This window comes from Phasianus colchicus, chromosome 5 (genome assembly GCF_987193195.1).
Source record: "Phasianus colchicus chromosome 5, bPhaCol1.hap1.1, whole genome shotgun sequence".
Taxonomy (NCBI): Eukaryota; Metazoa; Chordata; class Aves; order Galliformes; family Phasianidae; genus Phasianus; species Phasianus colchicus.
Genome location: NC_143440.1, coordinates 26,371,334 through 26,383,718, shown reverse-complemented (window position 1 = coordinate 26,383,718; position 12,385 = coordinate 26,371,334). Strand labels below are relative to the sequence as shown.

The 12,385-nt window shown below is 41.7% G+C and overlaps 1 protein-coding gene across 4 annotated transcripts in view; it reads left to right on the top strand.

Moving 5' to 3' along the window:
* Positions 1-9,077, top strand: part of LOC116229214 (cytosolic phospholipase A2 epsilon-like) — a 40,166-nt gene extending 31,089 nt beyond the window's left edge. For all 4 annotated transcript variants that reach the window (XM_090141013.1, XM_090141010.1, XM_090141012.1 and 1 more), the window contains 7 exons: positions 517-631; positions 1,064-1,201; positions 2,964-3,071; positions 4,078-4,266; positions 5,128-5,294; positions 5,825-6,011; positions 8,710-9,077. In XM_090141013.1, coding sequence (XP_089997139.1) covers positions 517-631; positions 1,064-1,201; positions 2,964-3,071; positions 4,078-4,266; positions 5,128-5,294; positions 5,825-6,011; positions 8,710-9,026 — 1,221 coding nt within the window. In that variant the 3' untranslated portion in view covers positions 9,027-9,077. The remainder of the gene's footprint in view (positions 1-516; positions 632-1,063; positions 1,202-2,963; positions 3,072-4,077; positions 4,267-5,127; positions 5,295-5,824; positions 6,012-8,709) is intronic.
* Positions 9,078-12,385: the final 3,308 nt, after the last annotated feature.

Here is a 12,385-nt window from a genome sequence, read left to right as displayed (position 1 = left end):
CTCCCTCTCAAGCCTTGGCACCACTCCCAAACCATCCTCTATTTTTCTTAACCATGTCAGATGCTCAGAAGCATAAAGGGATGAGCCACGCTGACTATTAACTCTGTCTGGGCTTTGGCATAGACTTGAAGAAGAAAGGATCTTCTGAGATGCTAAAGACGGAGATTAGTCTTCCTGAATGAAATATTTCATGCCAGGAGTGTTTTTCAAATATTTCCGGACTTTTTTTTTTTCTTTTAAGATAATGTGAATAACCTCTAAAATCTCAGATTTTTTTTCATCATGTGAACTTAGACCATATACATAGACAGTCCATATCATGAGGACTGTTTGTGTGCTGTAGTGCTGAGATGGAGGAGGGTCGGAGAGAGGGATCAGAGCATCTCCCTATATTAAACCAGTGGGGAACATCCTAGTTAGTCTGATACACTCTTTGTTGTCAGAGCCCAGGTTTAGGTGAAGTGAGAGGCTCTTTGTGTCATCTGCCTGTCCTCAGGTACTTTTTCTTCAAAACAGGAGGACACCCAGAAGCTCACAGATCAGCAGCAGGCACTAAACCGTGGTCAGAATCCCCTGCCCATCTACCTCTCCCTCAATGTGAAGGATAAAATCAGTGACCAGGATTTTAGAGGTAAGCATACTTCTGAACTGCATTTAACTTTTAATCCCATAAAGGGGTCCATTTAGGTTCAATTAGATAAATCAATTAAGTGCACAAATCCCCTTAGGGGCCAATTCACCTAGAAGTAGATTTCTAATAGTTAAATCTTTGAAGTCCTCAGTATATGGATGATAGAGAACATTATCCTGAAATTACCTGCTCAGCATGTCAGTAGAAAGTGCCATAAAACCTGAAGTTTGCAGACACATTTAGATGTAAGGAGGCAATTCACTCATAATTTATGTTCCACACTGTGAAATACAAAGTGAATAAAATAGCTGTCTGCTGTAACTATGTTAGCTCAGAACCAGACTGCCTTAAATCAGCTAATATCGTATGTTCTATTCAACTAATTTGAGCCTCTGCTGCTGTAATCAATCTGTTGTGTGCTCTTCTTTTCAGAATGGGTGGAATTCACTCCTTATGAGGTAGGATTCCTGAAATATGGTGCTTATATTCGTGCAGAAGATTTTGGCAGTGAGTTCTTCATGGGTCGTCTGATGAAGAAAATCCCAGAATCCAGAATTTGCTTTTTGGAAGGTAACTTGTTGACCTGGATAAATGTAATGTTATATAATCCATCCTGGGCAAACCCCTCTTCTGAAATGAGTCAGTTATCACATTTTTACCTACCAGAAGAATTTGTTAAAACATAAGGATTCATAACAGATCACCATCTGGAGGACTCTTTATTTTCTCTGAAACATTATTCAATAGAACAGATTGATTTGACTTTATATATGCTTATGCTTACTGACACGAGGTCTTTGTATTATTTACATACCTCTGCCAGCTACAGAACTTGTGTAATATCATAGGTAATTTAAATTAGCAATCCCTTTTTAGCCCAGGACTCTGCAGTAAAGCCTTTTCTCTAAAATGTTACTGCTGCAGCAAAAACTGATCAGTCATCCAGGACACTTCCATTTTGGATTGTAAACAGTTCTTAGTAGTTTTTTGGTTTTTTTTTTTTCCTCCCCATCTTGCACAAGAACAATCAAATCACTAAGAAATGCTTTTTTCCCTTTGCGAAAGCAATCTCTTGCCTCATTGTTCTTCCAACTTCCAGCAATTGCACAAAGGAAGTTTCAGGGGTGTTTGGAGAAGTTAAGATTTTTTGCCTGTGTGGAGATTTCACTGTAGGTCATGAGGAGGCACAAGGAAGCAGTTTGATGTCAGAACCTCCCCTTTCCTGCAGATACTCAACAGAGTGCCTGCATCTTCTCTTCCATGGCCAGAAATGTCAGCAGGTCACCAGCACCTATCCTACACCTCTTTCCTTGGCATTCTCCACTTCTTCGGAGCAATGCTGGGACATTTCTGTCTCTGTTTCCAGCCACTGACCCAGCATCCCCTCATTCAGCATTACTTACTTCAGTGACAGTTATTCCAAAGGTTTTCTGTGAATGAAGCAAACTGCCTGGCACCTCAGCCCCTAAACAGAGTAGGGACTGACTGTGCAGGTCCTGTAGCTTCTTCCTGCACAGCAGAATCTTTTCTGCACAAAGGGTCAAGGCCATGGCTAAGCTGCCTGGGTACAGCTCTTTCCATCCTTCACTCTGTTTCTCCCAAAAATGCCAGGTTTAGTTCCACAGTTTGGAGGGTATAGCAAGGCACTGCTGCAAATACAGTATATGCAACCACAACAGGGAGTGGTGTTTTCTTACCCTGAAAGATTGCAGATGGGTGGCAGTCTGGGTTGCCATTATGTTCACTCTTTGATTTATTCTTTTTTTTTTTTTAACCATTTAACATATATTGATAGATAGAAGACCTGAAAAATATAGTTCAGATATACCCAGAAGACAAATAAAAAAGATTTATGCTCTTACAATTCCTACTTCCAAAAGCTGTAAATCAGCCTTCTCATTCTGACTCTTAAATATTTCCTGGCAGTCCTGTCTGACAGTATTGTACCTGTAACAGGGCTATGCACCAATAAATAAAGCCTTTAGAACTACAAATACTGGGAACTTGAAAGCAGGAAATGTTGAAGGCAGCTGGAAAACGCTACATTTACTTGACAAGATGCTATTTGCAACATTACAAAAATGTATATTTTAGCAGATAGATCTGCTAAATACTGCCAGCTCTGTTCATACATACTGATAAATCAAATTCTTTACATACATTGTGGATTCATATACTGATTCATAAAGATGGTCCCTTTTATTTACCCACAAAAGTAATGTAATGAATAAAGTTTGCTGGAGAATGAAGGAAATAATGAAGGTCATTGTGAATGAAAATGCTTCCAGGTCTTTACTGGTTTCCTTTCTGCCAAATATATCCTATGCCACAGGGATCTGGAGCAGTGTATTTTCCCTGAATCTTTTGGATGCTTGGTACATATCTGTTCATTCCGAAGACTTCTGGCACAAGTGGACCCGAGACAAAATTACTGACATAGGTGAGTTATTTTTATACCATTTTTTTTTCTTTCTTTTTTTTTTTTCTCACACCTTTTTTCAAAGCAATTTTGGAATTTCTTCTTCAGGACATTCTGTAATCAACATGGAAACTAGGAGAAAATTCATGCTAGGTATTACAATATGTCGATCATTGTAGTCAATGAGGAAAAGAATCCACAAGATTTGTCACAGGAAAAAGAAAAAAGAAAAAAAAAAAGAGTATGGCCCTCATATTGGCCAGATTCAGAGCACAAGGGTAAAACTGGAGAAAAATGTTCCTGTATAGTAGGAGTGACTGGAGACCTCCCCCATTATCCACACGCTTCCAATTCTTCTCTTGGAACATTGACTGTGGATGAACCTCCACTGAAAAAACAAGAAAGCATGATCTTTGCCTCTATGGATCCCACAAAACACAAAATCAAGTACTATTGCAGGTCCTTCCAAATTAATCATAAGGATGAGATTTGCAATACCCACCAACAAGTTAACACCCATGGGATGGGATTTCAAGAGGAAACATACAATGTAGACATACTACAAACTGAAAAATGAAGGGAAATGTAGCAAAAAGGATGTATTTTCTTGTGTTTGTAGGGGGTTAGTTTCTGATTGTCTAAATAAGGAGTTTGCTAGTAAGGAACAATTTTATATTCCCCCCTGCCCTTTTTTTTTTTTTTTTTTTTTTTCCCCCATAGTGGTGAGATCGTAATGTGAAGTAGCAAAGGAAGACAGGGCAGGTGCAGGACATTGTAGTAGGTAAAATCAAAGAAAAACGAAAGAATACTTAGTAGAAGAGATGGATTCATATATAGTGAAGTACAGTAGAAGCCAGGCTTTTACTACTATAAGCTGAGAAGAAACAAATTTTTCAAAGCTTCAATGAAAACTGAGATTTGTGGTAAGAAAGAGCAAGAAGTCAAACATGTTAAAACAAATTATGACTGTGTAGATTGACCTCAGCAGTGCTACCACATAAAAGAACTGTTAACCTTTTCTTTACAGATGATGAAACCCTGTTCCCTAAAAGACCGAATGAGCTGGAAACTCGAGTGGTTTGTCCCACCGACAGCTTTTCAGACATCTTCCGAGATGTTGTCACGTTACGTCCAGCAGCTTCAGAAATCCCTAACTTCCTAAAAGGCCTCCAGATGAACAACAACTACTTAGAGAGCGAATTTTCTAAATGGAAAGGTATGGTAATAGCATCCCACTTTTATGAATATTTTAAACCATCCTTTTAAAAAGTATGCAATGCTGAATGGTTTTCAAGCTGACTGCCTTTTAGTTCTGTTCCCATTCTCTGATAATATTTGAAACTGTTGCCAAGAGGTAGAATTACTCAGTAGGAGAAGCTTCAAAAGTAAGTTCCTAAGAAATTTCCAAAGCCTAGCAAGTAATCAATTGGTGTACACTTGCTGATGTGCCAGCCAGTCCACACTGTTGTGGCGGGGGATTCATGCCATCATATGGTGTCTCTTGCTTGGATAGTACTCAAGAAGTGTAGGTTGGAGCCCTGTTTCATCTTACCTTCTCACTTGTAATAAAGATAGGACGTTCATAACAGTGTTCCTTCTTGCACCAACTGGGAGCTTGTACTCAGTTGGTATCAAATCTTCCATGTTCTGCAAAGAGCTATGGCTGTCTACTTTAATATCTTTGTGCCTGTTCTCACGGCATGCCCAGCACTAAGCACATTCAATCTTTATTCTATTGAGATAGTGAGGTGCAATTTTAATTTTTCCCCTATTAAAAAAAAATTGGCCTGATCAGAGTTGCAAACAAAACCAGGGGATGGAGTTAACACTATTTTCCTGAACCTTAAGTTAACATCTCAGAGGAAAGGAAAAGAAACTGCAAAGTAAATAGTGGAAAGAGGAGCCCAGAAATGACTAAGCTGTGGCTATCAACAACACAGGTAGGCCTGAAACTACCCAAAAGGCTGAATTCTCTCTCTTTTTTTTTTTTTTTTTTTAAATGATTGACTTTCCTCAAAATACCAGTGCATCTCTTGTACTGAGCACCTCCTCTGAAAAACAAATCCTTCTTTTCTAGACTGTGAGCTTGACTTGCAGCCCAACCACCTGACAGGAGCAGCAGACTACCTCATCTTGATCGACACTGCATTTGTCTTTGCTACTAGTTACCCACCACTCATGAGACCAGAAAGGAAAGTGGATGTCATTTTGCATTTCAACTACAGTTCAGGTTCCCAGACCAGGGTGAGTGTTATACATTCCTCTATAATGACCTCTCTGCTTCATCATTCACTTTCCAGAATGGCCAATCCTCTACTCATAGAACATCTTTTTTTCAACATTTAGGGAGCAATAAGAAGCTAACAGTTTACCGGGGTCACATGCATTCATTGAGCACTATGTTGTTATCAGTAAAATATGCATTTAGTAAACAGATCCTGCCCATTTTATGTGTGAATGTGTTTCATTTGATCTGAAGGCAGTTAGATGTAGAACCCACACAGCTGAAAATGTTTAAAAATTTAATTGTGACTCCGTAACGCAACGACTGAACAGCCAGGTGTGATTCAGACCACCTGCTACCTGGCCTTCCAGAGCTGAGCTCCACTGGCTACCTACTTTATGTACACAATTGGGTACATGCCATAATCTGTCAGAACTTGGCCCTGACCCCACAAGCCTTCCTGGTAAAACTGGAGTTTGCTCAAATTTAAAATATCGCTGCTATGTTCTGATGCTTTATTTCATTTTCATTTCATATGATGGCAAACTAGCCTCTGAAAGAAGCCTCTGAGTACTTTGCAAAACAAGGAATTCCTTTCCCTAAGGAGGTGCCAGATGATCAGGAAACACCACATCTGAAGGAATGTTACATTGTTGGTGAAAAGGAAAGCCCAGAAACCCCTATTGTGATATTCTTCCCTCTGGTAAATGACACCTTCAGGGAATACAAAGCACCTGGTAAGTTTATAGTCACCAACCACACCGTCAGAGGCAGCAGCCTTTTACTTTGTCTTTTCTACTGTACAATATCTGTTACTCAGACCACCCTATAAACATTTGTAGGCTCAAATTCCCTCTTCTTATATCTGAACCGTACCAAAGAGATGAAAATATACAAGTTTTCCTCAAAAATAGAGCAGCAGCTGAGATCAGCCTTGAACAAAAATGCCTTTCTTCAAAATTTGTTTATTTATTTTGGCTTTTCATAGGTAGGTTCTGGAATTAAACAACGGAAAGTGTATTCTGTTTATCTGCAATGGCAGAAATTAGCAGGGCTATTTCCTCTCATACCTCTCCTCCTTGCCTCTTCTGGAATACCCTTGGGAATCTGAAGGATTTCGTTGTTTAAAATCATTTCCAGGCTTGCAGTTAATACAGATAACTTTGAAAACAAAAGTGTGAACCGGTGAAGCGATGAAAATTATAGCTGAGGCACACAGTCAGTTTCTGCGTACTTTAGAAACTTTTAAAGAATTTAAATAGCAACATTGCCAGTCATTTCAAAACAGATGAATCTTGACAGAGCTCTATTTTACCCCCGATAGTGTCAAAAGTCTTGGTTACTGCTTCTGATTCTAACTAGAATCCCTACCTTATGCTATGAGATCACTTTTTAATCACTTCAAAGCCCCACAGTGTATTGAAAAACCAGAAGTCCTGAGGTGGTATATAGTATATGAAATATAATAACAAAACATCCAGTAACTACTGCCCCTTTTTTCCTTTTCATTATTTTTTAAGTAAGCCATAAAAAGTCTGCTGCCTTGCAGCTGGACCCAGTCTCCAAGGCAGCAGAAAAGACCTTTGCAATCCTTGGGAGGCTGGGAATGCATAGACATAGGAATGCTCTCTGCTAGCAGTGGGCAGGCAGAAGCTTAGAATCATTGAATCATAGAATGGCCTGGGTTGAAAAGGACCATAATGATCATCTAGTTTCAACCCCCCTGCCGTGGGCAGGGTCACCAACCATTAGACCAGGCTGCCCATCCAACCTCGCCTTGAATGCCCCTTGGGATGGGGCATCCACAAGCTCTCTAGGCTTATAGTGCTTCAGTACTGTGCCCTTGCCCAAATCCAGACCATACAGCATCTGAAGTACCAATTCCTTTATGTAAACGGGTGGCTATTCTATATCAAGCTCATCCACCAGGTTGTATAGCAAAGGGAATTTCAAGCCTGATCAGCACTACTGCCCATTTCTGGATTGTCACTGCTCTCTTTCCCTCATGGCAGCTATTTGTTAGAAAATTGGGTGATATGTGGGAATGACGTGGAAGGAAGAAAACATGGGTGAGTCCCCATACCAGGATAGGACGCTGGCATACTACAGTGTCTCCCCTCCTTCAGGTCTCTTGCCCAGGGTGAGGACCCTCAGCAGTTCATTAGCAGTCAAAGGCATAAGCTGGAGCCCAGGAATTGAGCAGTGCTAAAACAGCAGTTAAATCAGAAACCCTCTTGGTGTGAGCATAGGGAATCAATGGTCAGGTCCAACTGAGATCAGCTTTTCGTCTGAGTCACAGGTGACATATGAAGGCAGAAAAAAAAATAAGTGATGTGCACTTTTGGTACCCATGAATTTGTTGCGATTTGTGATTCCAGGATAAGCCTTGGGTGTTTTTTTCCCAAGTACCAACAACACACTGTGGAGGTTCCTATAAATGTCTGCTCTCTGATAGCCGGCAAATCAAGTTCTAAATAGCTTTCTGTTGTTAAATGAATTAAATAAGTTAATAGAATTTGTCTTCAGATCATCATATATGATGAATCTAATATTTCCAGAGACTACACCTGTGGGACTGCTTGCCTGGTTATTTTCCTTGGGTCTGTGATGTATATGCTGATTATGCTGGGATGATGAATTGGGCTTGAAAGGTTGTCAGCATCTCAGCCAAATCTCAGGAAACATTAAGTCCAGCAGAGCAACTGACATTACGTAAAGCTTGTAGTTTTTATAGCAGCAGGTAGCTTGAAGAAATTGCAGAAAATATTTATGCCATTTACTGCTGGGCTGTGTTCCAATCATGACTCTGTGAAGTCTCTGAGTTTAGACAAGAGAATGTCACTTTTGAGATCTGTTTTCTGTATCTTTTAAAAATTCTTCCCAGCATGCAACAAGAGTTGCTGAGCAGATTATGCAGAGCCAAGGGAGAGCTGAGGTTGCTGAAAAGGCAGCTCCGCATCTGGAAAGCTCGAATCAACTACTGAGATGTCTGGATTTTCAGCAGTCTATTCTGGAGGTATAGCAGTGAGGGATAATAACATATGGAGGGTTAGAAGGAACAGAGACTGGCAATGGCATCAAAAGCTTACTGCCTGGAAAGAAACTGCTGTAGTGAAGCCCTGGCTGTGGTTACCTGCTTTGGGGGACAGGGAAGAAAGAGGGAAAGAGTAAACATGATTCAATTGCTGCCTTAGCTGGAAATAGAAGGTACTGCAATGTCCAGGACACAGCAGCAAAGTGAGGACTGGGGAGCATCAGCACCATGTGTGGCCTGGTGGCCTGGCTGCCACCTTGCCCCAGCAGTAAAATATCCCAGCAACAAAACACCTCTGAAGGGAAATCTTTGGGTTGTAATCAACTATGTGTGCATGCCTGAGAGGTGCCTGACCCTAATGGCTGTTCTACTGATTAACCAAGTCACTGTTTGTCCCTTAGGGGTGAGACGTAGTCCCTCAGAGATGGCAGATGGTGATGTTGATGTTACCAATAGCTGTGGTCCATACTACATAAACAACCTGAGTTATTCAGAAAAAGATTTTGACAAACTGGTGAACCTAAGCTACTACAACGTCCAGAATAATAAAGACCTGATTCTCCAGGCCTTGCGTGCAGCGGTGGAACGGAAAAAGCAGCAAAAGAAACAGCAACCACTGCAAAAACCACCACTTCCAGCTGATGATGACACGGGTGTGCCCAACAGAGAGGTGTCCCAGCATCTGCCCACCTGCTCAACAGTAGAGAAAATGAAATAAAACATCCACAAGTACTGCTAATGGAAAAAAAAAAAAGAAAGAAAAAAGAAAGGAACTTGCCTAGGTAATGAAAAGCCAAAGAGTGCTGAAAACACTTTGTCATCGGAAGTGCTGCAGCCTGTCTGTCAGTGAAGGACATAAACACACAAAGCTGGGCTTTTCCTTAATGAATTAATGTCCTTCCCTCGCTGACAAGCCCCAGAGCAGGGCTGGGTGCAAGGTACTGTGCTTGCAGAAGTGACCCTTCAGGCCAAGGCTGCATTCTATGGACATGAGGGCACTGGTTGCTGATTTTCTACCTGCACTGTAATAAGAGAGGAGCATAAGTCTGGAACTGCAACAGAGAACAAAATCCATTGTTTCTAAATCAAAACCTATTTGGGAGCTAAGGATTCTTTGTGTGAATGTAAATAAATATTAAACTTTATACAAGAAGACTTTTTTTTTAAGTCAGAGTAATAGGAAATAAATATTTTTTTGCAGCAAATACATGATATAGAATTTTTTTCTAGGAGCCTCTTCCTCTACTAGCAAGCCAACTTAAACATGAGATGCAGACTTACTTCATAGCTTCTGAGAATGTGCTGAGGAATCCATGCCACTTGCTCCAGGCCTGGGTGTGAAGTGTCCCAGGAGCCTGACACCATTTAAATTCCATGCTCTGCTCTATGAGAACTGATTTACACTAGTTTATTTAGTTAAATCATATTTAAGTGTTAGTGCTACATGTTGAAGGCCTACAACTTCAAAGATTTTTGAGACCGTTACGTTTGAAAAGAAAGGAGAAACAGAGGTGCAGCAGCTCTAAAATTCTTAATGTCACTCATTCGCATGTGACTTTTTAACTTGTTGCCAAGTAGTCCAGCAGTTAGCTTCTGCAGAAGTAGTCCATTTTCCTGATACAGATACAGCAGGTTTCATAGCACTTGGATATGGTGCTTCGTGGGAGCCTCACTGGAAAATGCTGGGCACCATGGTGGGAAGTAAGAATCAGGCTCTGCTGGAGTGTAGAGAAGGACAATCTTCTGTGTGGACAATCTGGGAGCTTAAAGTTATCTGCAGAAGAGAACACATACGCAGGAGTGGATTAGAGAGGAATATATATAGAAGACTGCAAGAGAGAGAAGAGCAGTTCATTTGATTGCTGAGTGAAACAGCTTAAAGCATCTCTGATGCTTAGTCTGGAGAAGAGGATGCTTAGAGAAGACTTTATCACTCTTTACAACTGCCTGAAAGGAGGTTGTGGTAAGGAGGTGATTGGCCTTTTCTCCCAGGTAACAGTGACAGGATGAGAGGGAGTAGCCATGAATTGCACCAGGGGAGGTTTAGGTTGGATATTAGGAAGAATTTCTTCTCAGAAAGAGAAGTTGAGGCATTGGAACTGGCTGCCCAGGGAGGTGGTGGAGCCACTGTCCCTGGAGGTGTTCAAGAACAGTGTGGAAGTGGCTCTGAGAGATGTGGACATGGTGGGGATGGGCTGACAGCTGGACTAGATGACCTTAATGATTCTGATTCTATGATGGCTAGATGAGAGGTATGAGTTTCTAATTGCTGAAGCACTGTACTGCTGTACATTGAACTTAGTTTGACTGCTGTGGTTTGACATGTGAAACCCCAGTCTTTGATTATTCTTTTTCTAAAGTAAGAGCAGTTTCTATTCAGTGTTACTGACACACATATTCACAGGCCTGAAGGCTCTTGGTATGTTTCTTACAGGCTTTCCTGCCCATCAGTTCTCCTGTAATATGTTTCAGCAAGAGACTGTGGGACAGAAATGGAAGCCTTACAAATGCCTTTGCTCTTAAGGTCAGAGGTCTCTTCCCAGCTGAAACACAGGGATGTAAAACTGTTTAGCACTGGGTCAGCACATGCTCACCTCCTGGAGCATGCTGCAGAGCCTGCACAGCTCTCATGTGCTGACGGTTACATCCCATGGAAAGCAGAGTGTGTGCGCTGGTGTTCCTCGCAGTATGGGGCTGGATGCAGCCAGAGGGCACAGCCAGACCTGGGAATCTGGAAGTGCTCCCAGTTACCCACATATGGTCAGAGCTTTATTGTCTGAAGGGCAAACTGTCCTGCTGACAGCAGGAAGCGTGCAGGCAGGAAGTCTGAAGACAAGCAGAGCTAGGTGTTTGAGAGCAAGCACTGCCCTGCCCTTCCTGCTGCTTTCCAGCTGCCACAAAGGGGTCATGGAGAACAATGGGCACTTTACCCCACTTCACAAAGCACAGAGTGGGACTGAAATAATAACTCATAGCTCTGAATTCCCTATATTCAGCAAGAACACAGGGGAGAATGACAAGGATGCCCAAAGAGGTGGAACAGCTTCCACAAAAGGGACAAAGAGATAAGGCATCTGCAACCTAAGGAAGGGATGACTGGAATGAAATGCAGGGAACAGCATGCACTGCAAAATCTGCACTGAGCCACCAACCCCAGAGGCAGCAGACAGCCCGAGGGAGCATCACAACTCCCTTGCCCTCTTTGATGCTCTCTTGCCTCAGTGCTGGACCAGAAGGAAAGAGGCCTGACTCCCCACTCAGATATTTTTGCAGATAATAAATAATCAGGAGCATTCAGAATTTGTAAGAGCATTTCACAGAATGAGGAAGCCAGGCAACAGGGCCCTTCGTGAAGCAGCATAAAATGTTTAGACTCAGCATGGAAATTGCAACAAAAGGGTTGCAAAACACGCGTGTAGCCCTAAATAAAATGTGAAGCAAGGAAGCGAGGCTGAACACTGGTACAGCTGGAAGCTGTTCTTTTAGGGAACAGCACAAGGAGGGTGGCAGGGAAAGGGCACAACTCAACCTGATGATGTGCTTGGGAAGGAGAGGGAGTATAGAGAGAGTGTAACAGTCACGGTGGAAGTGAGAAGGAAAGAAGGTAAATAGCTAAAACTGTAGGTCAGTGGGCTCAGTAAGGTGCTGGGCCTGCCAAAAGGGATTTAGATTATAGGGATATCACAGAACAAGCAATGATGTCAGATTGCAACACAAAGGAAGCACTTCCAACGTTCTGTTTAATCACAGATTCAGAAGAAAATCCCCACTTTTTTTTCTTTTTTTTTTTCTTTTTTTTTTTTCTTTTTTTTTAATCTGGGAGAACGAGCTTTTATTTATTTATTTATTTATAAGTGGAGAGATTAGAAAGTATTCGTTTTATGGATGTCCTCCATGTCTTGGCATATTTATTGTATTCTGTTAAAATCTATTCTAAAATGTGTGGAAAAAGTGATCCTCCCGGATGGCTGAACGTGCTACAGAGACCTACGGTTGAACAGGACGACAAAACACGAATGCCATCGGGGGAATTTCCTCCGCGTTTAGGGCTGCTCCTAATGCGGCAGCGGAGCGGCG